This window comes from Alosa sapidissima, chromosome 3, assembly GCF_018492685.1.
Source record: "Alosa sapidissima isolate fAloSap1 chromosome 3, fAloSap1.pri, whole genome shotgun sequence".
NCBI lineage: Eukaryota > Metazoa > Chordata > Actinopteri > Clupeiformes > Clupeidae > Alosa > Alosa sapidissima.
In genome coordinates, this window is record NC_055959.1 from 20337357 (window position 1) to 20365322 (window position 27966).

The 27966-nt window shown below is 41.7% G+C and overlaps 3 protein-coding genes across 7 annotated transcripts in view; 2 read left to right on the plus strand and 1 right to left on the minus strand.

Moving 5' to 3' along the window:
* Positions 1 to 23: 23 nt before the first annotated feature.
* On the minus strand, positions 24 to 25342 carry LOC121704992 (ankyrin repeat and fibronectin type-III domain-containing protein 1-like). 4 transcript variants are annotated; one of them, XM_042085641.1, is made up of 18 exons: positions 25325 to 25342; positions 18549 to 18798; positions 18026 to 18272; positions 17481 to 17681; positions 17110 to 17223; positions 16697 to 16794; positions 16393 to 16483; positions 16091 to 16198; positions 15425 to 15524; positions 15083 to 15212; positions 14640 to 14759; positions 14009 to 14230; positions 9669 to 9835; positions 8878 to 9040; positions 2615 to 2777; positions 2103 to 2269; positions 1606 to 1819; positions 24 to 1384 (listed from the first exon to the last, which is right to left on the minus strand). In XM_042085641.1, exons 2-18 carry the CDS (start codon positions 18753 to 18755, stop codon positions 612 to 614), a joined length of 3285 nt encoding a protein of 1094 aa, XP_041941575.1. In that variant the 5' UTR covers positions 18756 to 18798; positions 25325 to 25342; the 3' UTR covers positions 24 to 611. The 4 variants fall into 4 exon arrangements, with proteins under 4 accessions (XP_041941575.1, XP_041941571.1, XP_041941572.1 ...); XM_042085637.1 differs by lacking the exon at positions 25325 to 25342 and adding an exon at positions 20113 to 20897; XM_042085638.1 differs by lacking the exon at positions 25325 to 25342 and adding an exon at positions 19928 to 20105.
* On the plus strand, positions 21014 to 24432 carry LOC121704993. 2 transcript variants are annotated; one of them, XM_042085642.1, is made up of 3 exons: positions 21014 to 21122; positions 21422 to 21784; positions 22028 to 24432. In XM_042085642.1, the coding sequence occupies exons 2-3, from the start codon at positions 21458 to 21460 to the stop codon at positions 24260 to 24262; spliced, it is 2562 nt and encodes an 853-aa protein (XP_041941576.1). In that variant the 5' UTR covers positions 21014 to 21122; positions 21422 to 21457; the 3' UTR covers positions 24263 to 24432. The 2 variants fall into 2 exon arrangements, with proteins under 2 accessions (XP_041941576.1, XP_041941577.1); XM_042085643.1 differs by lacking the exon at positions 21014 to 21122 and adding an exon at positions 21143 to 21336.
* A 40-nt stretch (positions 25343 to 25382) lies between the features above and the next one.
* Positions 25383 to 27966, plus strand: part of LOC121704932 (meiosis inhibitor protein 1-like) — a 44890-nt gene continuing 42306 nt past the window's right edge. Inside the window, exons 1-4 of the mRNA XM_042085499.1 lie at positions 25383 to 25591; positions 25857 to 26015; positions 26086 to 26209; positions 27616 to 27666. Coding sequence (XP_041941433.1) covers positions 25875 to 26015; positions 26086 to 26209; positions 27616 to 27666 — 316 coding nt within the window. The 5' untranslated portion in view covers positions 25383 to 25591; positions 25857 to 25874. The remainder of the gene's footprint in view (positions 25592 to 25856; positions 26016 to 26085; positions 26210 to 27615; positions 27667 to 27966) is intronic.

Genomic DNA, 27966 nt, shown 5'->3' on the forward strand with positions numbered 1-27966 from the left:
ACACTTTGAATGAATGGCAACGATAAAGTGCATTCTGTTTATTTCACGAAAGAAGTTGCTTTGGAATGAAAAACCACACAACAAACAGTTTTTACTGAAACAATAACTGATGATAACCTGTTTTACTTTGCCTAGTTTACAGGAAATGTTTACCACGTTTGCGAACTAGACTGACCAGCTTTGTTACTCCATAAGCCTAGACGCAGTAAAATAGGCTATCTGTATCTCTATCATTTCTATAGTAAAATTAATAGGCTATATTATTAAATAAATAGGCTACATAATATGTAGTTCATATATTTCTGAACTATGACACTCATATAATATGGGTAGACTAAACTTGTTTCTTTACCTTGACTTTAAAAAATAGGATCAAATGACATTCAAGTGTTTTTTTTTCCCAGTGATCTGCTCAGTTGTGTCAGGAAACCACCCAGTCCAAGCACCAAGACCCACCAGCAGTCCTCAAGCCCACACTGCACAACAGAGGCCTTTTAGTCTCATAAACTCTTAATTTTATTAAACATTAATAAATCATGACAGGCTATATCTACCCTTCTGACAAGTTTAGCAAGATAGCTATCATTTCATTATTTTGAGGAGCTATACCGTCAAGACTTCTGGTCAGCAGAGGTCACCCATGCCACCAGACTCCTTACAGGCATACTGCTCCCTCTACTGGTAGGGTCTGCTATAGGACTCTCCCCATCAAGCCCAGGGCTCGGGTTTACAGTGCCACCACAGGGGGAAGAAGGCAAGAGTGAGTGTGGGAGGAAGCCCATCGAGGGTCCCTCCAGCGCACAGAGTTCAGGATGTTCATGGAGTCCACAGATCTTATCAGTGAAGCCCAACGAACTTCCCTGGTCAAGTAAAGGTTGATAATGTTCCAGATTGATGTCTGTGGCCGGACTGCAGCTTTCGAGGAGGCTGGCTGTGCAGTCTCTGCATTCTGCCCCCAACACGCAAAAGTGATCCACTGGATCTATTGGAGGGTCCAGCCCCTCAAAGCTGAAGAACGTCTCGCCACACAGGTCTAGCTTGTCCAACATGCCCAGCATTTCTCCCACCATCACAGCCTCCTTCTCTCCAACACACTCTTCATGCAAGCTGCATGGGTGCAGGAAGTCTGGTTCCTTGATGCAGGACAATGTGCCAGGCTCCTCTTGAATGTCAGATAAAAACTGAGCCCCAATTGCCCCATAGAAGATGTCTGGCTGGGGCGGGCTGAGGTACTGTGTGCCGAAAGACTGGATCTCTGCAGCGGGGGCTCCCAGTGCGTACTCCTCAGGGGAGGGAGGGATATTCTCTAGGTCTGGCAGGGTTCCTCCTGACACAGTTATATCATGGCTGGCTGGATCCACTGAATCTGGCATGTTCATACCCTCTAAAAGACAGAGGTTAAATTATACCCGAAATGAAGGTGTATATATAGCATATACTAGTTTCAATAAAACAGAATTGTAGACATCACATTATTTTGTCAAAAAATAAGAATCAGAATACACAGATATTGATCTAAAACAATACAATAAATGAATACACAAAACCTTCTTGGCTTCGCTTCAAGATATGAAAATAAGTCCATGTCACATGAGTCTAGGTTACCTTCATCTGCTTGTGGATTGAGCAGGTGAGGAGGCAAGACTATGGGAACATCTCTGTTCTCCTTCTCTCCACTGGCAGCAGGAGAAGGTGGTGGAGGCTGCCCACCCATGACCAACCCAAGAGGCACTGCTCCTGTGCTGGTGGGACGCTTGGACCGAACACACTGCATTACATCCATGATCCATCTTGTCTCACGCCACACCACCTCCAAGCTCTAAAGTGCATAGCATAAGGTGGGATTTTAATGATATTTTCAATTAGAAGTGCTCTTGTTCCCTCTATAGAGTGATAAATGTACACAATTTGGTAAAAGATTCCATATTGAAATCTATGTACAATGAGTGGCAAATATAGACGAATAATACTTAAATGAAATAGCGTGTTTGTTTAATGGCCATTTTGTGGACATATGTGTTTTGTGCCATATAAGCAGTGAAAATATATAATGATTTCATTGACTACTATTTGTTAACGCTGTTGTCCACCAGACATCTGACCTTTGAGAGCTGTGTGATGTGGCTGTTTCGTTCTTTGGCCTCCGAGACCTCTTTGCTGTCCAGGGCCTCCCGCAGAGCCTGCTGGCAGAGGTAGGCATCCAGCTCCAGCCTCACCCAGGCCTGGCAGTATTGCGATAGGAAGTCTCGTGCGTACGCCCAGAAGTGCACTGGGGGAAATGAGAGGTACTGTCAGTGTCAACAATGTCTGAGGTGCCCACATGTTTATCACTACAACATAACAGATACAGCCAAATAAGCTGAAGGAATCTTAAATATATCTTCTGCAGGTACGGTGTATGTATATGTCAGTTTCACTGGAAGAGCATGTGTGATTCAGTGCTGACCAGTTGAACAACCAAAGCATTTGCAGCATTAGTCCTTACTAATGCTATAATTGGTCAAATCAAAAATTTTAGTTCACATGAATGCGAAAAATATACAATATGTGACTTTAATTGGCCTCAAAGGACCATAAGCCTGTGTATTGAGCACCATTGCTCTGATGAGTTTACCTAGCTCAAAGATCTGCAAAGGCAAGGTAATCCCAGGTTCCTGGGCGCCCTCTAGTGGCCAATAGCTGGCACTGAATTCCTCACTTGGAGGCAGCAGAAGCAGCATGGAGAGTTGGTCCCCAAACTGAAGCAACTCCTGTGTGTACACCCGGTACTGATAAGCCTGAAGGGGTCAGAAGGAATCGACAGTGCAAAATATAATTTAATATAATTTGTAGCTGGTGTAAGATTTTGATTTTGCCGAAAACACATTTCTATGGAGATCCCATATTGTTCCAACAGTAGGCTACTCTTAAATTGAACACTCACACGATTGATTGTTGGACTAGCACAAAGAATCCCAAACTGCTTCCCACGTCATAAATATACAAGTCAAGTCAAGTCAAGTCAAGTTTATTTATATAGCACATTTCATACACAGAGGTCATTCAATGTGCTTTACATAAACAAAACCAAACGATAATAACAAATAAAAGCATAGAAGGGCAATATAGTCAAAGAATAGTTAAAAGGTAAAGATCATAATAAAAGGAAAACATAAAACACAAGGTAAAATCATTTAAAAATAAAGAATAATTAGTAAGCAAAAACAAAGGCAAAAGTAGTAAAAAAAGTAATAAAAGACAAAGTAGAATAATTATCGAGGCAGATTCAGAATTTGTAACTCGGCACAGTTAGCAGAAAGCGTCTGAGAACAGTTTGGTCTTAAGTCTAGATTTAAAACTGGCTACAGTTGGGGCCTTTTTAATGTCATCCGAAAGTTGGTTCCACAGCTGAGCCGCATAGCAGCTAAAAGCTGCTTCACCATGTTTAGTTCTAACTGTAGGTTTTACTAGCAGGTTTTTCACCTGGGACCTGAGAGGACGAGAAGGTGTGTACTGCTGAAGCATGTCTGACAAGTATTTAGGTCCTGCTCCATTTACTGATTTATAAACAAGCAATAGTGCTTTAAAGTCAATTCTGTGACTTACTGGAAGCCAGTGCAAGGACTTAAGAATTGGAGTAATGTGGTCAGTTCTTTTAGTTTTTGTTAGAGTCCTAGCTGCTGCATTTTGTATCACCTGAAGCTGTTTAATAGTCTTTTTAGGAAGGCCTGTGAACAGTCCATTGCAGTAATCAACCCTGCTGGAGATAAATGCATGAATGAGTTTTTCTAAGTCATGTTTTGACATCAGCCCTCTGAGTTTGAAAATATTTTTGAGGTGGTAAAAAGCTGATTTAGTTATCGCTTTCATGTGGCTGTTGAAATTTAGATCACTGTCAATTAATACACCAAGGTTTTTAACAGTATCCTTTGCCTTCAACCCTTTTGTGTCAAGGAGAGTGGCAACCCTAAGTCTTTCCTCATTTTTACCAAATATAATTACTTCAGTTTTTTCTTTGTTCAGCTGAAGAAAATTTTGAGACATCCAGGTGTTGATTTGTTCTATACACTGACACATAGATTCAAGAGGACCATAGTTGTTTGGTGATAGAGCTAAGTAAATTTGTGTGTCATCTGCATAGCTATGATATGAAATCAAATTATTTTGAATGATTTGTCCAAGTGGGAGCATATAGAGGTTGAATAATAGTGGCCCCAAGATCGACCCCTGGGGAACACCACAGGTCAAGGACGTTGGTGTTGAGGTACAGTTTCCGATGGCAACAAAGAAGCTCCTTTCTTGTAGATATGATTTTAGCCAGCTGATAACTATGCCTGTAAATCCAACCCAGTGTTCTAGTCTGTGTAGTAAAATATTGTGATCAACAGTGTCAAATGCTGCACTAAGGTCCAGTAGCACTAGGACTGATGTTTTACCTGAATCTGTGTTGAGGCGTATGTCATTGGAAACTTTAATGAGAGCTGTTTCAGTGCTGTGATTTGCCCGAAAACCAGACTGAAAGTAATCAAAATACCCATTTGATGTTAGGAAGGTGGTTAATTGATTAAAGACTACTTTTTCAATAATTTTGCCAATAAAAGGTAGATTGGATATGGGCCTGTAATTGTTTAGCATGGAGGCATCCAGGTTATTCTTCTTGAGAAGTGGCTTTACAACAGCTGTTTTCAGTGACTTAGGAAAAGTGCCAGACAGCAATGATACATTTACAATTTGAAGGACATCCGCCGCTATGAGGTGAAAAACAGTTTTGAAGAAATTGGTAGGCAGAGTGTCTAAGACACATGTGGAAGGGCTGAGATTCTGTACCGTTTTTTCAAGTGTTTCGTAGTCTATCAAGCTGAACTCTGACATCAAGTTTAGTTTCCCTCTGTTTGTTGCTGGAAGTTCAGGTTGTTGAATTTGTAATTGAGCAGATATGTTGAGTCTGATTTTGTCAATTTTACCTTTAAAAAAAGATGAAAACTCATTGCATTTATTAGTTGAGAGAAGTTCAGGCGCTAATTGTGAGGGGGGATTTGTTAACTTATCAACAGTTGAAAATAGAATACGAGTGTTATTTGAACTTCTATTGATAATGTTAGAAAAGAAAGACTGTCTTGCTTTGCATATTTCAGAGTTATATGTGCGGAGCATCTCTTTATGGATTTCATAGTGGATCTGAAGTTTGTATTTACGCCATTTTCTTTCAGTCTTCCTACACTCTCTTTTTAGAAGTTTAACTGCTGGATTTTGCCTCCATGGTGCTTTCTGTTTGTCCTTAACTTTCTTGAATTGTAATGGAGCAATGTCATCCATAATGTTTGCCATTTTTGCATTAAAGTGATCAAATAAGTCTTCAGAGTCTGACAGTTGACTTGACTTTAGTGAAAGTGCTTGCTCAAAGAGAGCACTTGTCTGATCATTTATGATTCTCCTTTTTACCATCATAGCTGTGTTTTGAGTGTGTGGGGACATAGACACATCAAAGAACACGCAAAAATGATCAGATAAGGCCAGGTCTTTAACAGCTGTAGAGACATCGAGACCCTTTGTGATAACAAGGTCGAGGGTATTGCCGAGAGAGTGTGTTGGCCCCTGTACATGCTGTGTTAGGGAGAAAGTATCGATTAGTGCAATGAATTCCTTGGCATAATTGTTTTCAGGATTATCCACATGCAAGTTTAGATCCCCTGATATAATAAGACAGTCATACTCTATGCAAACAACTGATAGCAGTTCACCTAGCTCTTCAAGAAAAACTTTAGCTGAATGTTTTGGAGGCCTGTAAATTGTCAGTAATAAAATCTGAGGAGAAGACTTAATGCATGCACACAGATATTCAAATGAAGTAAAGTCACCGAATGACGACTGATTGCACTGAAAAGACGTCTTGAAAATTGTGGCTATCCCCCCACCTCTTTTATTTGCTCTGGTAGCACTCAAAAAACTGAAGTTTGGGGGAGCTGATTCGATGAGAGTAGCAGCACTGTTTGCTTGATCTAACCATGTCTCAGTTAAAAGTAAAAAATCAAGGTTGTGTGTGCAAATTAGATCATGAATTAAGAATGATTTGTTTGAAAGAGATCTGATATTTAGGAGTGCTAGTTTTGTTAGTTTAAGTGTTGGGGAAATATGATCCATGGGGGAAATCTGAGGTTGATGTGGTACGGGTAGGAGATTGGACTGGTTTACCCTATTAGCTCGATGCATTTGTGTTCTATTTCTTGTCAATACAGGAATAGAGAATGTCATGGGCTTACTGGGTCCCGGCATGTTCTCAAAACTACTGTCAGTACCATTTATATTGCAGGGACCCTGAGAATATCATGCAATACAGTCATCATATAATTGTCCCCTGCTGCTGCCATCTGTATTTTCCACTGCACATTCCATGCTATATGCCGGCTGAGAAAATGAACTAAGAGGTTGCTGCTGCTTAAGAGATCCTTCTAAACGGGGAGGGGGAGGGCGAGGGGGTGGAGGTGCCCTTCGCTTCTTTAGTGCTAATGATCTTGGGCTAGTAAAACTCTGCATGGCTACTGGTAGCAGTCTCTCCATTCTTGCAGGGAACATCATGTGCTTGGGTGGGGATGGTGATGGGTATTCAGGGGATCCTGTGGAGTTTGAGTGGGTGGTGGGATGAAGGGGTGGGGATGGGGATGGGAGATTAGGGGGGTCTGTGTGGCCTGGGGAGTTTGATTGGGTGGGGACGTGATTGGGTGTGGGTGGTGATGGGAAATCAAGGAGGTTGGGGTTGAAAATTGATCCAGAGTCTCCATCTGCCTGCTGAGGTTCTGGGAAGTTTGTTGCAGATGCTCCGCTTTCAGCACGTATTCCAGTAGTGTATTCCATGTTGTTGTGTCTTTGTGGTGACAAGGAGACGACGGAGGTGGGGAGGGGTATTGGTACTGGTGTTACAACATGACCCTTCCTTTCTGATATCCTCTCAGCAGCTTTGATAGGTGCTATCTCCTCATGCTCATCACATCCATTTGTTTGCTGAGATTCCAGGGAGTTTGACGCCAGTGATTGACTTTGAGTCATTTTAGCAGCACCCATCTTATCTTGTCCAGTGGACATGGCTTGGCATTGTTGAGCTGGTTGTTTATGTTTCTCCAAGGTCTGCATTTCAGTGGAGGCTAGCGGGTGGTTATCAGAGGGCCCCACAGCAGGGGAGGTTGGGCATATCTCTGTTTCAGCCTGTGCAGAGTGTTTTGGTTTAGCTGAGTTGTTGATGTCATCCGCTTGTTCTGTCTGTATGGCCACTGAGCGCTTATCAGAGGCTCAGCTCAAGGTTGGCAGAAAAAATGTTGGGTGCAGGAGAGAGAGGTGATAGTATTCGGTTAAGATCTTGGCCCCAGTCCAACTCAGCTCTGTGCTATTTGGTCTGAAGTATTCCCTGCGATTCCAAAAAAGGTTAAAATTGTCAATAAAATTCATCCCAACTGAAAAGCATGTTTTTGCGAGCCAGGTGTTTAAACTGAATAGTCTGGAAAATACAAAGCTTCCCTCTGCTGGGAGTGGGCCACTGATGAAAATTTGTATTCCAAGCTCATATAGGGCAGAGAAAAGTTCCTTGAAATCTTCTTTGACATACAGCTGTTCTCTGTAGATGTCATTTGCTCCAACATGCACAATGATGCGCTTGATAGTTGCATATTTTGACACCAGTTCTGCAAGCTTGTTTTTTGTGTCAGACACTGAAGCATTTGGGAAACAACATACAATCATCCTTTCCCCATTTATATGTCTCACAGCAAAGTCGCCTAGAACGAGGGTTGTGGGATGAATAGGGGTCGAGTGCTGCTTCTTGTCTGTGCCCATCTTTCTTTTGTTGTGGTTTGATCGCTGCCTGCTTTGGGTCTGTTCCCTGGAAAATTCCTCTCTCACGTCCCGGAGGCATTCAAATCTGTTCCATAGTGTTAGGGGCTGTGGGCTTCCCTTAGGACCACAAGCCCTGTAGTAGCTTGCTGATCTGTCTGTATTTCTGATACGAGGCCTGAAGTTAACATCTGAATTTACTGGTGTTGAGGTAATTACAGTTCTTGTATTACGTTTTTTGTTTTTTGGTCTGGCACCTTGCCTGTGCCAAGGCTCTGTACTCACATTTCCCTTTGTGAGGTCGATGCAAAATACAACATGAAACAAGAGGAATTACTGTTGCAAAAAAAAACTTTAATATTGAAACACTGTCTAAAAGCTTATTTGGACACCACCCCTACCTGCTGAAGACAATGTGGTCAACAAAGTGCAAATCACCACCATGTTTTTTGGGATTGCCCAAAAATTCAAGGTTTTTGGTCAGAAATACATAATTCAATACAGGACATTTTCAGAGAGGATTTGCCACTAGACTTTAAGACTTTATATCTGGGATGTGTTCCTCAAGACTGGCTGAAAGTGGACAAATACTTAATGAACATTCTGTTGGTGGCCAGCAAAAAAGCTGTCACAAGAAAATGGCTACAACCAGAAAGCCCAACACTGGATACATGGAGAGACATTGTGGTGGAAATATACAAGATGGAACAAATAACAGCCTATGTTAACCAAAAAATGGAACTCTTTTTAGAGCGATGGTTGAAATGGTATTTCTTTGCTCCAGCGAAGTGGCCTAACAGCCCGACCTTATTAATATGACTTTATAATGTAAATGTATCCTATTGTAGGAATATGTATGTGACAAACTCCCTGTATGTACATAGTTCTGTTCTTAATGTGTGTTGTTCCCCACTTCCCCTTTCCCTGGAAAAACAATAAAATATAAATTAAAAAAAAAATAATAAAAGCTTATTTGATTGATAAACTCAGTTTCAGAGCCAAGCTGCACCTATTTACTCAGAGCTCTCATGGGCTCTAAGGTTGTGGGTGTATGGGTGTATGTACGGATGAGTTTACCCTGTAGAGGGGAATATTGAGTCGAGTCAGCAGCGTAGTGACAGCAGATCTCAGCGAGTGCACAAACTCCTCCAGCCCAAAGCTTTCAATCGCGCAGTCATCCTCCCCGGCAGTGTCGACACCTGAGGGTAGCGCATGCTTCAGCAACCACTCCCACTCCTCCCTAAAAATAAACACAACTCAGATGCAGTAAACAGGAGAATGTAAGTTTACTGAATGCTGTGAATACAACCTATATGACAAAATAGATCAGTGAGCTTATCACACACACTCACACACACACACACAAAAACATAACTATGAACCAATTAATGCCTGACACTGTCAATGAAAGAGATTAGAAACTTTTTTGTGTGAATTACGTAAACTATTTCAGTCTATCAGTATCCCTCTCTCTCACAGCATTGGTACATAAATGCTGTTTCCCAAAGTCGAGCATGCTTTCTTGGTAGAATGCTTCCTTGCGAGTTGGGTTCTACAAAGATGAGGCTAGAGCCCTCCCTAGCGTTTTCGGAATCTACTTTGGAACAGACTAGCTAGTGTGGACGTGCATGTCACCGCGGTTCCGCCTGAGCGCTTCTGTTTAGACAATGGCGCTGCTCCGATGCATGTCAACACAGAGGATTATGAGCATTTTTGTTCACCTGAGGATCCACAGACGCACAGGCGCTTATTTCGGAGTATTCTTGACATTGGAACAGTGCAGTGGCGTCCTTGATAAGGCGGCCGTTGAGTATGCTTCCTTGACTTTGGGAAACAGCTACAGTGTGTAGCTCCAGCCCTAGCGTTACCTGGAGACATGGGGGTTGCTTCGCACCCTGGCGTGGCAGAGCAGGTTGGGCAGCCGCTGAGGCACCAGCACTCGGAGCTGCTCCACGGAGCTGCACAGCTTCAGGATGCCCACGTAGAGTCCAGGCTGGGCCTGCTGTATGCTGCGTCTGTGGTAGGCCAGCTTCTCCTGGAAAGAGAATACTCTTAGGCGGGGATCAGCTGCCAACCCTCACGCATTTGATTGGTGTAAGAGCACATGGAGCCAATCAAATGAATGAATCTCACTCTCAATGTGTAAGAGTTGGCAGCTCTGGGGATCACATTAGCCAGCGGCAAGCAGCAGCGGCAAGCGTAATGCAACGCTCAGACCATAACAAGTTCTATCTTGTTCCGATGGTAACACAAACGGTTTGCTTTAACTGACACTCGTGTTGCGGTTTGAAAGTTGATCAGCTTGTTCAACGCTAGCGTTACGCCAGCGTTGCCACCGTTCCGCTGCCAAACCATAGAGAACCATAGAAACCTGCCGCTTGCCACTGGGTAATGTGATCCCCGCCTTACACTCACATCCATCCCTTTGTTCATTCATTCCATTTCTTGTTTGTAAGTGTTGCTAGCAGTGTGCTCCATCAAATTGGTGTTCATTTGGCACCTATAGCGCAATCGGAAAGTTTTCAGACCCACATTTTGTTATGTTTCAGACTCATCTTAAAATTGATTCAATTAATGTTTTCCCTCATCAATCTACACACAATACTCCAACACTACACAAAAAAACAGGTGTTTGGAATGTTTTGTAAATTTATAAAAAATAAAATACTGAAATATTCAATTTACATAAGTATTCAGACCCTTTGTTATGACACTTTCAATTGAGCTCTGGTGAATCCTACTTCTATCAATGGTCCTTGAGATCCTTCTACAACTTGATTGGAGTCCACCTATGCCTGAATTAAATCACTGGACATTATTAGGAAAGGCACAGGTCTCACAGTTGATGGTGTATGTCTGAGTGAAAACCAAGCAACGAGGTCGAGAGAATTGTCCATAGACCTGTGAGATAGGGTTGTGTGAAGACACAGATCTGGGGAAGGATACACGAAAATGTCTGCAGCATTGAAAGTGCCCAAGAGCATGGTAGCCTCAATCATTCTCAAATTGAAAAGTTTGGATCAACCAACAGTCTTCCTAGTTCTGGCTGCTCAGCCAAACTGAGTAATCCGGGACGAAGGACCTTGGTCAGACATGTAACCAAGGACCCAATGGTCACTATGAATGACATCCAGAGTTCGTTTGAGAGGATGAGAGAAGCGTAAAGAAGGACAAACATCAGTGCAGCTCTGTGCCTGGTTTCTTCCACATACGCCGTTGAGAATTGTGGCCAAATAGTTCAGTCTTCGTTTCATCAGACCAGATGATTTTACTTCTCATGTCTGAGAGTTGTTCAGGTGCTTTTTGGGAATCTCCTGGCAAAAAATTCCATCTGTCCACAAAAAGGCGCCAAAAATAATGGGTCTAGCCCTATAATGTCAATGGAAGTTGAATATAAATATGGACTTTTCGCAACATTTGGTGTGAGTTGTGTCTCTATCTTTATTACTTCCTGAGATATGGCAGTAGTGTACATTTTCGTGGAAGATGTAATAAAAATTGCCTTTGCCATGTATTTTAAATAAACAGCATGAAAGTAAACTATCAATAAAAGCTTGCTCTCATGGGTTTTCCCAGTACCAAATTTGAAGGCTGGAAAACAATATATATGTGGTCAGCTAATGCCTTATCAAATTAACCAAATGTGGCCTGGCGGTCATTTTTCATGGACTCCAGAAGTAACAAGTTCACCTTGTTCTTCACCAAGCTTTCAGCGTTCTGTGGCCACAGAGCAAAAGTCTTGTCAAGTTTATTCTCCATCTTCTGAAGTTTCTCCAGTGTAGATGGGCTGGTCCGTCGTTTCAGTGGGATAGCTCAGAGTTTGGCATTTTCATCTAAATCAATGCCATTCAGCCGTGGCCTACTGGTTAGGGTTTCGGGCTTGTAACCAAAGGGTTGCCGGTTCGATCCCCGACCAGTAGGAAAATGTGGGCAGGGGAAGTGGTTGAGCACTGCTCTCCCATCCACAGCAAAGCACCTAACCCCTCACTGCTCCCCGAGCGCCGCTGTAGCAGGCAGCTCACTGCGTTGGGATTAGTGTGTGCTTCACCTCACTGTGTGTTCACTGTGTGCTGAGTGTGTTTCACTAATTCACGGATTGGGATAAATGCAGAGACCCAATTTTCCTCACGGGATCAAAAGAGTACATACTTATACTTAAAAGTTTGATTATTTTTTCACAGGCTTTCCTTTCTGATATCAAAGGAATATTGGCCTTTTTATAAAAGCTGGACACCTGGGACAGTACGATATTTGCTGATTCCCACTTTGTTCTGTTTTCTGATGAACCATCCGAAAGATACCACATGAAGCAACTGAGAACTTGGCGACAGTTTGGAAGACTGGATCCAGAGATAATCGAGTCATCCTGAACAAGGCCACTGCCCAAACCAAATATCCAAGACGTCTTGTAGACAGAGTACATTTTGAAGACTGTGGATTGGCATTACTAATACACTCTCTACTAGAAGCCATGTTGCAAGAAAGTTTATGTAATCCTGTGTGATACAACTACTACTCTACACTAAACAAAATAGTTTCACGCATGTAGCCTATATCTGATTTGGAATTATGAGATTTTTATAACACTATAGCAACAATAGTTAAATTAAATGATTAATGACAAGTGTTGCAATACACATGTTTTTCATCAAATAACATATTCATCAAAAAAAATCACCAAAATATGTATGACAACATAAAGAAACCCAATGTTTATCCAATGAGCTGTGTTCTTTATGCCCTTAATACAGTTATTATTCAAATAACTACTGGCTAACAAATTGATAATAGTGAAATAATGTAAAATATACCCCCATAGTCCTCCATATTGCGAGGTGATTTCCTGAATGTGGCAACAATTTCGACCATTCATAAAGGTTAATGGTGGGCCACCTAAATATTATCCAATTTACTTCAAAATGTACCAGGAATGTTTTTTTGCTTATTGGAACATAATAAGCATAGGGACAGATTAATTTGCATATGTCAAGGCGGATGATGCACCCTACTGTTGGTTGTTCCAAACTTTTCCATTTGAGAATGATGGAGGCTACCGTGCTCTTGGGCTCAATGCTGCAGACATTTTCTTGTATCCTTTCCCAGATCTGTGTCTTCACACAACCCTGTCTCGCAGGTCTACGGACAACCTTGTGGCTTGGTTTTCACTTTGACATAGACCATCAAATGTCCAGTGATTTAATTTAGGCACAGGTGGACTCCAATCAAGTTGTAGAAGCATCTCAAGGACCACTGATAGAAGTAGGATGAACCAGAGCTCAATGGCAAGTGTCATAACAAAGGGTCTGAATACTTATGTAAAAGGAATTTTTCACACTTTTATTTTTTATAAATTTACAAAACACTCCAAACACCTGCTTTTTTGCAGAGTGTTGGAGTATTATGTGTAGATTGATGAGGAAAAAATAATAATTGGATCCATTTTAAGATGAGTCTGAAACAAAACAAAATGTGGAAAACTTGAAAGGGTCTGAAAACTTTTCGGTTGCACTGTATAATGGAGTCAATTGGAGTTAATTTGACGCCAATGTGTTTATTTATATATGTGGACAGTTGCTATTAAACACACAGTGGGTCTAGAGAGACTTCAACCTTGACCTTTAACCTAAAGATTGAAGTAAAAGTAATGCTTAACCTACGTTTCAGACGATGGATGGCAACAAAAACAGACACAAACAGTGTTATATTGCTGTAATAATATTGCTGTGTGTACAGTTATTGTGTGTATACGGCCCTACACTCTACCCTACCTCAGCCAACAACAACAACAACAACACATTACATTTATATAGCGCTTTTTTCTCGAGACTCAAAGCGCGTCACATGGATGGGGGGACCTCACTAGTAACCACCACCAATGTGTAGCACCCACCTGGGTGATGCACGGCAGCCATTATGCGCCAGAACGCTCACCACACACCAGCTTGAGGTGGAGACTGAGGGAGTGAATGAGCCAATTACAGTGGGGGATGATTAGGGGGCCAGATTGAATGAGCCAGATTGGGAATTTAGCCAGGACACCGGGGAACCCCCTACTCTTTGCGATAAGTGCCATGGGATCTTTAATGACCACAGTGAGTCAGGACCTTGGTTTAACGTCTCATCCGAAGGACGGACAACAGTACAGTTTGTAATTTAAGTGGTACAGTGAATCATCCAGTCATGTGTGTAGAGACACCTAGATGCTCACCTTGAGTTGCTCTGTGAGGGTGTCCATGGCTGTGGGCTCAGGCAGTAGAGGCGTGTGGCTGTGGCTCTTCTCCAGGCGGGACATGGGTACCCACCGCAGGGGAGGGTCTGGCGGATGGCTGGGCGGTGAGCATTCCCTCAGGGTGACCAGCAGCACGTTGCCCTGCCTGTCCTTCAGAGGCTCAAAGTAGACCTGGCCCAGGTCCTCTGTCCCCAGGGAGGACTGCAGAGGGAAGGGATGGGGTGAGTGAGTGTAGTGGGTGTGTGTGAAGCATAGACTGTATACAAAGAGTCAGAAGAGTCAGAAGGTCAAAGGTGAGAAACAAAAGACCAGATAATCTGAGATGGAGTGGAGGTCTTTAGGCAGGATGATTCTGAGTTCAGGCTCTGGGCTGTATGAAGTGCCTTGACACTTTTGATTTGTTTTTGGCACTAAATACAGGTAAATGTAAATTGTTTATTACTGCTATTCTCCTTATTATTAGTCTGACCAACATCTTAATTTGTTCCCTGTTAAATTTAAGTATTATATTGTTTTGTATTTGCATGTCGCTTTGGACAAAAGCGTAACCATAACCATAACCATAATCATCAATAAAATGTAATTGGACTGAATTGAATTAAACTCTCACCTGCAGTTGTGCAACCGCTCTCAGGATGTTCTGTCTGTTCTGAAGGAGGGATGAGGAAGAAGAGAGGGAGGAGCTGAGGGCCTGCTGAAGCCAAGGCACCTGCTGCCAAGCACAGGACAACTGTGTGTGTGTGTGTGTGTGTGTGTGTGTGTGTGTGTGTGTGTGTGTGTGTGTGTGTGTGTGTGTGTGTGTGTGTGTGTGTGTGTGTGTGTGTGTGTGTGTGTGTGCGTGAGAGAGAGAGACAGAGAATCAGTGAGAAAGACAAAGTGTTTTTAAATAGTGTTCCATAGTGTGTATATGTTTATGGTGGATATGTGTGTGTGACATGAAAGAAAGAAAAATGTAATTATGAAAAAGTATGTACTGTATACATACATATAGGAACATGTAGGAAATCATGTCAATATCAATATACTCTATAAAAAGGGAAAAAAAATGAGCACCTTGGCAAACCAGAGGAAGTCCTGAATGATGGAGGTGGAGCAGCATTGGATCTCCACCAATGGAAATTGATCCTCTGCTGTGACCAGGAAGTTGTCCTTGTGGTAAAATACAGTTGCCAGGTACACGCCCCTTAGAGAGAAAATAAGCAAACATTTTCTAGTTCAGGTTAAATCGGGTTTTTAATCATAAAACAACCATATGCAGTACAAATACAGTACAAGTAAAGATAATCAAATGAAGTAAAACTTACTACAGTAATAGAAGAAAGTCGTACTATTAACAATTCATCAACGACTGGAAAATCCATTCTAATTCTGGGGCTAACATGGCGGCCCCCTCACCTCTGCAGTAGACGCACAAACTTGGTGGCCGACTGAAAGAGCTGCTTCAGACCACGGGACACGGACCGACGCTTGGACGCATTCATCTGGCGGCCCTTCTCTATGACATCACACCCCGCAGACAGGATCAACAGAAGGCAAAGATGGGTTGGGGGAGTGATTAGTGGAGAAACAGGACAGAGGAAGGTCCTATTTTCAGACCTGAGGCTGAAGAAAATTATTTTGCCTGTATGTTTATTCAGAATTAACATGATAACATGAGGGGTGGTGAATGATGCCTAGGGGATCCTGATGTGTGTGTGTGTGTGTGTGTGTGTGTATACAACAGGGTAGCAAACTGTGTTTTTTTCCTATAACGTTACTTAACTGTCGTATTTATGTAAATAGAGTGGTGTTTATTGCACATTAATCAGCACCATCATGAACCTTAATCCAAATTCATCATTAAGCTGATTTTATTTTAGTACTTAATAACTATAGTACCTGTTCTCTAATCATTAGGCTTTTTTCTTTTTTTTTTTTTTAAAAAAGAAGTATGATGTACTTGAAAATTCAACAGAATGTTGTGATACTTAATTATGACAATTCTTACTCTTTAAATGCACCTGTTATAAATTGTGTGAAACTGAAGTGAACAGGATAGCTGTAGAGTAGGCTGTAGTGTACCTGTGCAGTATCCTCTGTAGTGTGGCTCTCTGATCTGTTCCAGGATCCTCCTGAGTTCGGGCTCTTGTGTCTGGTTCCGCACCCGTACGCTGTTACACTCCAACCAGCCTGTAGGGGGAGCCACACTCAACACATTTATGAACAGAATCCTGATTAGGAACTTTCTCTCCCAACTTCATTGTAAGTCAAGGGGATGTTTGAGATCTCCAACATTAATCTTTATTCCATGGTCCAACAATTTCCTTCTGGTACTTCATACTTGTTGTACTTCATACATACAAAGTTGTGCGGCTGTAACTCACTGGATGGAGCGGCACAAGTTGGACTGCTGGTCTGGGCTGCACCCCATCCTCTCACGTTGTAAGCGCTCACCCTCACGTGATACGGCACACCCTGAGACACAAGGCAAGTGGCCAGTTTCTTCATAAAGCTCTCATAACAACAACATTTTCTTCAGAAACTGAGGTAAGTGGTTAGATGTCAGTGTCTCGCTTTGTACAGACAATAGGATGTATTGCATCTGACCCTTAAACCAATTCAAACTTCACAGTCCCAGTCCACATACTATATTTTGCTGAGAGATTGAGGCTCTAGCTGTGGCCTTACAGTGCTCAGTCCAGTGATGTGAAAGACAGGGCTCTTAATGTTGGTGATGAAGCCAGTTCCACAAATGGGCTGAAAGGTCTCTGAGGTGCTCCACTCCACTAGGGATGGATGAGAAAGATCCAGAAGCAGAAAGATCATGAAGATATGAGTACAATTCAATATTCAATTAGGACAGATAGAGTAACTGTTTTTTGCCTCTAGCACTACAGACCTACTCAAAGTGATCCAAATTTATATCAAATATTATGGTGCATTGTATTTGTACATTATACTGTACAGTGTGTATGTTTATTCAAATTATAGGACATGGTGCACTTTATTATTATTATATATTATTTATTATATTTCTGTTTTAAGATTCTTTAAAAACCAGCAGGCTGAACATGATGTGCTACCGTGGGATGGTAAGTCACCTCTGTAGCGAGTGATCAGTCCAGTGGCCATGCCAGTCGGCTCTCTGACTGACACTAACAACGACGAGGCACTGGTCACATGCAAGACAGCACTGCTGGGAGGGCCAGGAAGAACTGAGAAGGAAAATACATACACATGTACACACACACACACATTTTAATCTTAATGAAAATGTATGGCACTTATGATTAACAATAGGATCAAATCAACATCAACTAACAACAACACTGAGTAGAATCTTTGAACAGAAAGTGCTTTCTAGTCAAAGCAGGCATTAAAATATCTCATTTGGTGGGTGAGAATCAAACATGCCCCATTCCTGACCACTGCCCTGTGACGCTACAGATACAGTATGTATGACCTGTCCAACCTGTGAGATGGAAGCTCTCCCTCATCTTGCAGTACAGCTGGTGCCGGAGGGTCCAGTTGTGCAGCTGCCGCTGGGCGCTAGCCTGCAGGTGAACTGCCGCCTTAGCCCGACTCAGCACCACCCTCCGGTGCTCCTCCACCCTCTGACCTGCCAGAGTCACCAGAGCGTCCAGCTTCAGAGCCCACTCTGATGGACGGCACGCTGAGGGGATGGTGAGAGTGAGAGAGGGAGAGAGAGAGAGTGAGAGAGAGAGAAAGTTGGATATTCAAAGGCAATACATTATGAAATAATACTTTATTAACATAACAATCACATTACATTTACATTTCATCTTGCCTTTGCATTACACAGATATGATTTGCTGACATTCTGCTAGCAGTGCTGAGTTGCTAAGTTCATGTGTCGATATTACAGCACTCAAGGAAAACAAATGGCAAGCCTTACACAATCTGCCTACTACATAATTATTATCTGTGGCAATAATCATCCCTGTCATTCCATGAAATATGACTATCCATAAAATAATGCAAACACCTGATACTTACAATATGGATTATGTCTGGCCCCTGCCTTGATGAGCACCTGTAGCAGAGGGAAATTGTGGGTGAGCACAGCCACGTCTAATGGCACCAGGCCCTGTTCGCTAATGCTGTTCACTCCCCTCTCCCGATCCTTCTCCCACTTCCCCCTCTGCTCAGCTTTCTCTCCTCCCCCGCATGCTCTGTCCCTGGACAACAGGCTCTGGACAGCCAGCGTGTCCTCACTCTCCACGGCCTCCCACAGAGTTGTGTACTGAGGAAAGAAATGCACACAGCGTGGATTGAACATGCGCTAAGAATAAGACATAGCAACAACAAAACTGTTAATTTTCTAAATGTCAGTTCTAAAAGCATTGCCATTAAATTATTTGTTTATTATTATGTGGAAATGGCAGCTTCAGAATTAATACCCAAGGATTTGAAAAACACTGTCATGTTACAACCTACTCATCTGAAAGTTAGAGCTTTATTCAAATCTTCTACTTATTTATTAATATATGAATATAATTCAATATATTATAGAGCTTACAAAACAGACCCAACAGGAAAGTTGGGTCTCCTTGTTGGGTCTGACGGTGGATGAGGCCCTGCACTGGTGCTTGGCTGCAACTGTTTCCCCATCTGTGAGCGACTCTCCACCCTTGAGTCTAACGGAGAGGTTCCTGTAGATGCGTTTCGGAGAGACCGGTCCCAGAGACTTTCTCCTCTGGGGGAACTCTTTTGTGGACAGAGACATGCCAACCGATGGCAACGCTTGAGGGCTGGATGTTGGTTGTGCTCTGGGTATAGAAATAGAGGGAGGCAAGGTAAGGGAAGAAAAAGAAGGTGCTAGAGACAGTAGATTAGGAAGCTAGACCCTTGGGTGGATCTACAAGAATGGTTGTGAGCTGAAGAAAGGCCGAAACAGGATGAGAGATAAGATGAAATGTGAGCAGAACGACAGGACAGTTGCACAATGACGCACAAAAGAAAAACAAATACTCTTTGTGACGTACACGCCTCCTCACATGCAAATCTTATGGAGAGAATATTGACTAGTTAAGAATATGAAAATAGAATTTGCATTTGCGTGAAAATAACAACTTTGCACGCTCAGTGGACAAGGTTGTTTGTACTTACGAGCAGAAAAAGAAAACCAAAATTAAATTCTTTTGAGAAATGTCCAAAAGTCAGTTTCCCACGTGAAAACAGGTGCAACTGGTCATCTTTTCATTCTATTTCTCTAGCTCTTTTTTTGTCAGTTCACTTCGCCAAACTGAGAAGACTTCCTAGTCTGAGTACATTACTGTCCTCTCTATCCATGCCTCTGTCAACACTGCCATTCCACCATGCACAAACTGAGAAGTCTCTCAGGAGAACACTGATACTGTGCCTTGGTCTCTCTTTTTTCTATCTCAGAGAAATAGCCTACACTGTTCTCTGGGCAGACCCTGATGTTCCACAAGGCCTCTCTGTCATCCACAGACATATCTTGTATCACTTTCACCCACACACCAGCCACAGCTTGGAGATGCTGCTCCTCTCTCATCAACATAATAAGTCCCTTGCCCTGCACTTTTGTTTATTCAAATTCCTGCCTACAACACTGTTTCGTACATGAATGTATTAGTGTGCGTAATTCAGTTGTTATAGGACTTTATAGTTGTGGTCGACGTTATGGAGTTGCGCTAACACTTGCAAGCATAGTGCAAGTGCAAGTGTCAAGCATAGGCCTATATATTGCCTAAAAGTAGCCTTAGCTAAACATAGGAGCTCCATGTTGGACATTATAGTCTTAAAAACTATGCTACTCAGCTTTTTAGACCAAACTCAAATAACACTTACAGATTCACATTATAGGTTAGGTATAGGTCAAACTATTTTATATTATTTAAAATTAAGCTTATGTGTAGGTAGCCAACAACTTACTTTTAAATATTAAATGTAGGCGAAGATCCGTGGAATCCGTGTTAATTTGACAACCTATGCTATAGATTCAGAAACTTCCAAATGTTAAATTCCAAATTCAATGGCATTTCCAAGCAGTGAAACGAGTTTCAGTGCAGAGCTCAGACAACGTCAACTGTGGACTAGTGTTTGTAGGCTAACTTTACCTGCCAAGTGCGATGACACTGAGAAAATACCGCCCCCCTCTCGAAGTTCTACGTAGCCAAAATGGGGCTGGTGAAGATACAGTGTGACAGGTGCGATTGCTCCTACTACAACAAGAGACTATTGTGGCATTTGGTGTGGTTGCTACTTTGTAAGACATCGTGCAATAAAAGTTAGTTCTAGGCTGCTGACAATCAAAATGAACAACTGGAAAAACGACCGTTATGCCTGCGTCAACATCAAAGGATGCTGCTATGCACAGGCCATAAATGGCCACATAGCAGTAGTCTTGAAAGGAAGTGGTTACAGTAGGGTAACGCGTGTTTTAGGGTCAGTTCCTGTTTACTAACAGATTTACAAGAATAAACGTCAAAGATTGATAAAGTGTGATTCCTGTGTGTGTATATCTGTAACATGTGTGAGAGCGCTCGCAAGTGTTGGCTGTAGCCTAATGCAGAGCTGATGTTTGTGGCCGAATCGCCCCCTTCACTTTTCGGTTCCGAAGTTAGACCATAGCCTAGGCTACTTCTTATAGTGCAACGAATTATAATGCAACGAATCCCATATTGCTGAACGTAGGCTCATCTGTCACAAGAGACAGAATTTAGCCATATAGACAGCACTACGCCCCCTCTCTCCCTTTCTCTCTCTATGTATTTGACACGACTTGTTGTCATAGTGACTAATACATGTTGACCTTCAGTATAATCATAAGGCAAAATTAATGAATTTTCCACAAAATTCAAGAAGGCCTTCCTTCTTGAATCCTTAGACTAAGTAACAGCGCGCCTTGATGCTCAGTGCGCACAAATTAAATGCGGAAAATAGGCTATGAAGTAACAATGAATTTTGACGCAATCACATTCCACTAGTCTCATTTCATGTCCGAGAATCTTTCCTCAGTCTGGGTTTATACTCCATAGGCACTAGCCTACTACACAAATTATTGTAGTTGATAATTTGTTAAATTATTAACAAATTATTAATACTTTCATTCTATTTCATCGAATGGGTAATGTACATTTTGTTGGAATGTACTGCTGTAGTATTAGACTTAATAGGATTAGGAAAAAATCATCTTAGGTCTCACAGCTAGGCTAACATAGGCTACCTGCCCTATGGCATATGGTGTATGGATTTGGCATCTGAAGCACAGAAAGGCCAATATAATAACAGTTTGAAGAGTAGAAGTATTTGGGGGTTTTCCCCCCTAGTTAACAGGAGAGGCAATGCCATACCTTTGTAACTATGATTCAGCTGTAAATGATAGAATTAACCTAAACAGAATGTATCATATTTTTCACAATACAGACCTCAAATGAAACCAACCACAAAAGACCATCTGACATGAATATCCATGTTAGCAATTATGTGGAGAACAACCAGCAAGAAGATGACCAAAATTACGACAGCGAGTCTTCTGTTTATGAGGACTGTCTGGAAGAATTCAACCCCTGCTGTATAACTTCCACAAGGGGAGATGAGGGTGTTCCGGAATCAGAGAACAGAGTGTTACAACTCTCAGCCATATTGGTCAGGGCACGACAAAGCCTGTGCCCAGGTTCCGTTGTGTCATACCATGGAATGGAGGATGAGGAGGATAAGGATCCACGCCCAAGTGTTTCACCCTTGACATGGCTCACAGATGATGGGGAAGATGAGCTGGAAACACTGGTAAGTGTTAACTGGTCGATGAGGATCCAGCTCCACTGCTTTTCTATGTAAGCCTTTGTGTTATTTACCAAAGATAAATAGTTAGTATGCAAATCTAATTTTTTTCCCCCATAATGATAAGAGAGGAGAAATTAGAGACATGGACGCTGTGATGACTTGCATTGTTTCCCAAGAGTCAAATATTGTAAATCAGAACCAATAAGCCAATAAGAACATTTAATATATTATTTTCCATTTCACCAGATCAATAAAGAACAAGACATTTATTATGACTGCACAGGTCTTCCATCCTTCACTGGTGATGAAAAAGAAGAGGGAAATGCAAAGTTATCCTTGAATGTAACTGTCAAGATGAAGGACCAAAACCTACCATTTAGAGAGGCTGTTTCGGTGCTTGAGCCTATCCCCAACTACCAAAAAGACCAGACTAAACAGACCTACAGGACGGATGAGGAACCAACTCAGTGGTGTCATCCATCTTTGTTTACGTCAGTACATGAGGATGAGATGGATGAGCATCCTAAGTCTAACATTTTGCCTCCTGCATGTACTGCTGGTGTTACTGACACAGAAAGCAACGAGTTGGGTGCCTCAAATTCATTTCTCAAATTGACCGCCGGGAAACAGGGAGGTCACTGTAAGGAACACCTCTCACCTTTGTACTTAAATCAGCTGTATGATGACAGGGACAAACATCCAAGAAGAACCATGGTATCAAAATCAGAGAGCCGAGAAAAACACCAGGATCTTGAACGTCCAAACGGACACTTTGAGCCATCCCCTCGACATGAAACTGATGAACAGAGTGCAAAGCATCCCACACCGTTCTCTACTGAACGCACCTTTATTTTGCAAAGCAACGTAACACCTTGTCAGCTCCTGCCTGTATTTCCGACAAAGAGTGAAGCGACAGAGTATGATACCATTCATTTTTCAACCAGCTTTTTCTCTGAAACAAGGTCAGCTGATCTTACACTTCTCCTTGGAGAGAGAGATCTGGAATCCCTGCAGAGAGGATGCAACCAATCAATGGGCTTCAGGGATGACACCTCTTCCCTCATGGATGAAAAGAAGTATCACATACCAGCGAATAATAATGCATTAGTGTCTTCTGTTGAGAGGCGTGATGTAGAGAATAACAAAGGAAATCATGTCTCATCTACATCTTTTTTTCATGCTGCAACTGTAAACAGTAATTCTAAAGCCACTGAGCTTGCAAAGGATAGCCTTGTAAAACTAACCAATTCTTCTCCTGAATTATGTGGAATGCATGATGACCTCCAGCCTCTTAATATAAGTGCCACGATTTCTGATTTAAAAGCTGAATGCCTTGCAGAAGATCATGTCTTTTCACATAGGCTGCACCTAAAGCCAGATAAAGCCAATGTGTCACTCTCTGTGGAAAAACCCATCCTCACCACAGCAAAGCAGATGATAAATTTTGACCTGCAAAAAGCAAATGACACGACAAAACCCATTGTGAATGGTCATCTTGCTCTGCATGCAAAACCATCTGTTTTTCCGATGAGTCATGGAAACCCATGTTCCTCCAAAAGGCTAAGTTCAACCAAAGCCCCAGTGAAAGTCTCTGATTCCTCCACAGCTCCATTACTCAGATTTAACAAGTGTCTACCTCCAGGGACATCAATGTACTCTTCATCTGGGATTAAAAGCTTGCCCTCAACATCCAGCTACTGGCACAGGCCTACAGCAAAAGATAACAACACCATAGATCACAGAGGAAGGGTTAACCAAAGAAATGAACTATTATCTGACATTGTCTCACACACTTACAAAGATGACAATCGTCATTATAATGTAAAGGCAAAGCCTAATTCTCTGCTTGGCACTGAGAAGGTAAATAATGATCCCAATTTAAAGGATGATGAAAAAGACGAAGACAGGAATCCCTGCTTGCCGCCATGTCAACATCCGGTTTCAAGACGAGTAAGCACTGTGTGGTTCCCTACTCCAAGTTCCACACTGTCAACAAAAGCAAGTCAGCATAAAAGTAAAAATCTAAATCCTTGTGGCTTCAACCCTAAGATTCTCTACTTTGGTGAGGAATTACATGACAACATATCCAAACTTATGCCTCCACCAAAAACAGGTGGAAAGGCACATGAGAGAGAGAACAGACGGAGGCCGTACTCTGAGGTTGGAGCTGCCACCAGCAAGTCAATAACAGCTGATCTAAAACCTCCGATTTTTTTCACCAAACAGCACCACATGGTCAATGGCTATGAGGCTGACGATGAAGGTGAAAATACCTCAAAGATCAAAAGCGAGAAAATAGATAGCACTCAGTCCAAATCTAACATAACCAAGGATCTGTCCTCTGAAATGAAGTCTGGATCATTTTTACAAATACCTGTCTCAGCAATTTATCAGGAGAGTATGTTAGGCTATGGCTCTGGACCATCAAGATCAAGCACCTCCGGTCATACATTTAAAGAGAAAGAGCCTTTGCAGCCATGAGAAACCAGCACTAAACTCTATGAACTAATAGTTTTGAGAGACTGAAGAAATTGCTGCAGGAAATATCTTAAATAATGTATGGTTCATTCAGTATACATAAACCACATAATATGATTTTTTAAATCAACCTTATAAAGAAGCAAAATATAATAAACTGCAATAAAATTCAATTGTGATTCAACTGCAATATTGTATTGTCTAGGCTTGTATCCATGAGTAGGCTACATCACAATTAAGTGATGTAGGCCTACTTAACCCTCCTGTTGTGTTCGCGGACAAATGTGACCGATTGACAATTCTTTTCTCTCAAAAATATTGTTAATTTATTCTGACTACCATGAGGCTCCTTGACTTTGTTAACACAGGGCATCTGAACACACAAAACACATTTTGATAATTTTTATAACAATTTGAGTGTTTTAACTTTAGAACACCCATGTGTATTTCCGGTCAAAAATGACCGGCCATTAGAAATGAATGGGTGAGAAAATGGTCAGTTTATAAAATTAAGTCCAGGCACATACTTATTGATCAGATGGACTGTATATGTGCTTCTGTACATTAAAACACACACACACACAAACACACCCTCACTCTCCCTCTTTGATTCTATGCCAGCGCCCACTGGAACCTTTCCCCTTTCTGAGCATGAGCTCAGGTCAGTGAGGCCTGCAGGCCATAAATAGCAAATGGAAGTACAAAACTGTTTATATTTAATAGAATACAAGTTGATACAAAGGTCTATCACAACATTAGATTATAATATGTGTGTTATACTATGGATTTATAACAAGTTATAATCCAGCGAGCACAAAACTAGTAAACATAAAACGAACACAACAGGAGGTTTAATCATTTCCTGTAACACTGAAAACAGTTTGTTTCCCCTTCTCAGAATGTGTAAGGTAGCTTATGTAGAGGACTGGGATTGTTATTCAGTGGTTCTTAAACTTTTTGTCTGGCGACCCCCCAAAAAACATGGGCCAAGTCTCGCGACCCATTATTTTAGAAAAGACAGGAGTTCCTACCATGTGTTTATAAAAAAAAAAAGTCCAGTCTCACCAGTCAGAATTTGTAGAATGAGTAGTCCCACCACAAACAGCAAGCCTAGCCCACACTTGTAAACAAGCCCTCCCACCAGAAATGCGTAAGCAAAATCCTGGCGGGAGTTGACCTGACTGAAGATTCTATTGCTACATTGCTATCTTGACATGAACATTAACATCACACAGGGCATGTCAGTGCCTTATTATAGTCATATTAACAACTTTTATTTCCATTAATTGGATGCACACTATATGGAAAACGTTTACATAGCTGCGGTATAAGGTACGTTTGGTTTATATAAGAATAGTTATATAGTTTAAATCTATAACTAAGCTAACTGCTAGCTAACATCAGGTAACATCAGTCAAGCCTGTTTTCGTGTAGCAGCTAGCATCAGAGACTTTAGGTTAGGGTTGTACGTCAATTTATTTAGGGTTAAAGTTAAGGCTAAAAAAAAACATTAACTTTTCAGTTGATCTCAAACATGTCAGTGGAGACGTCTTAAATTACCAGTAATATGTGAAACCTTGAATGATGTTACAAACAGGATTACAGAGCCGAGAAAATGTCCAACATGGATGTCATTTACCAGAAGGTTCACTTCAGGCACGACCCACGCTGGTCCGCAATTACCGGACCCAGTGCTGATGATGTGGTGCTGTGTGTTGCCTGTGTCATTGAGATGATGGAGAGCAAAGATGTTTCGGTAAGTGTAAACTCTAGTAGGAGTAACTGTAACCAAGCTATTGTATTACTTAGAAGTTATGTCCTTGCAGTGTGTACGAAAGTCAGTGGCATTGGCTGGAGTTGGTGGAGTTCTAAAGCGATCCCCTGGAGCCATCAAAGAGTTGCTCTCCCAGGATACCAGAGTCTGTCTACACTTCATTGCCTCTTTACTGGGTAAGATTAGTGATATTCTAATATAGATAATAGATATAATAGCAATAGATATCATTTTGGAGAAGATATATATATATATATATAATTATGCTGCGACTAACGATTATTTTATGATTAATCTATTAGTCGTTTGATGAACAAAATGTCAGGAAATGTTGAAAAAATAGATGAGTTTCCAAAAGCCTAAGATTCTGATTCGGCCAGCAGGCCAGGTATGCAAATTGGACCCAAATGCAGACAGACAGAAGAATAGAACCAAGGTAGAGCTTTAATGCAAATATACTGGCAGGATCCAGCGCACAGGAAACGGGAACAAAAACACCTTCAGTGAAAAATCACTTCAAAAACAGACTTGGCTCTTACTCAAAAAAACAAGCTTGAACTTAAACACAGACTTGACCTTAGACCGAGACGTGACTTGATCTTGATCACAAGGAAATGCAAGACACTTACATTGAGACTGAGCTAGGACTCCAACGAAAACAAACCAGCAAAGAACAGAAGACAGGGTTTAAATACTCTGACTAACAAGGGTAAGTGGTAGCAGGTGTGTGGGACTCAATTAGCAGAATTAACAAGGCACAGGTAGAAAGGGACATGGCAACAATAAGGCTATTTCACAGTGTCCAGGTGTCCGGCCTCGTTGATGTTAATGATGCCTTAATTGGCAGGGTAAAACGTCTTCCTGCTTTTGTCTTTCCTGTGGACTTTTCTTTTGCTGTCTATGGGACAGTGCTGTTCCACAGGAAGTGGATTTACACAGCGGCCCCATCTTGTGAAATGGGCTAGTCAGGGTACGTACAAGTGAGGGGTGGAGGCAAGGAACAAAAGCACATGACAAGGGTACAAACAAAGGAACACAAGGTACAGGTCACAGGAAGTAAACCAAGGAAAAGTATGACATGGCAAGACACACAAAAAATACATCACTACATAAAACAAGGGGAAACATGGTCAGGATCTGAAGATCGTGACAGATTCTGCCTTGTTTTGTCCACACTCCAACACTATTTTGTTTACTGGCATTACTGAGGAGTAAGTAGATAGACCTAAAACTCAAAATATTCAACTATAAGAAACTGCAAACAAACAAAGAAATTTTAGGTATTTTCCTGAAAAAAATACACAAACCGATTAATTAACAAATTGTTCCAGCCGTAATATACTGTTGCTTTTCTTAGCTATTGTAAATATAAAAACCAACAAAACTATTAAATCCACACCTTAAAGTGCAGACATTTCAGTCGTGTCAATCAAATACTTATTTACCTCTATTCTAGTTCAATAGTATTAGGCTAAACTATGTGAATACCTCCAGCATACCTCTACAAACATGATCATGCACAATCAGCATTTATGCAAGAGAGCCCTTTTGTGTTAATGTATTATATCAACATCCTCTCCAGCGATGCTTCGCTCTTCTGAAGACTCAGCCACTTTGGAACAGGGTATACAAGGTAAGGCATACCACCATTATTTTGGTTTTCCTTTTACTAATTTACTTCAACGAGGCTCTGGCTCTTTGAATGTGGGTAGGGAACTGTGTGGCCTATATATTTTTTTTTATGATGACACTACATGCACAAGGTGCTAAATTGTTCTCCGCATGGTGATTTACTGACTATTGCTTGACAGAGTGCTGGGTTGTACCAGGAGGTTTGTAAATTGGGAGAAGCAGTACAAGTTGCAGGAGTACTTCACAGTGCAGTGCACAGTGCAACATATCTTATGAAACTTGATAGAATTGTCTAAATGTG

Coding starts and splice junctions, on each gene's coding strand:
- LOC121704992 (XM_042085637.1), bottom strand. CDS start 20,270: ATGTCTTACAAAGTAGCAACCACACCAAATGCCACAATAGTCTCTTGT. Junction 16,484..16,696: donor ACATCACTGGACTGAGCACT/GTAAGGCCACAG, acceptor CTTGTGTCTCAG/GGTGTGCCGTATCACGTGAG. Junction 1,820..2,102: donor ACATCACACAGCTCTCAAAG/GTCAGATGTCTG, acceptor TATGCACTTTAG/AGCTTGGAGGTGGTGTGGCG.
- LOC121704993 (XM_042085642.1), top strand. CDS start 21,458: ATGAATATCCATGTTAGCAATTATGTGGAGAACAACCAGCAAGAAGAT. Junction 21,785..22,027: donor AAGATGAGCTGGAAACACTG/GTAAGTGTTAAC, acceptor CCATTTCACCAG/ATCAATAAAGAACAAGACAT.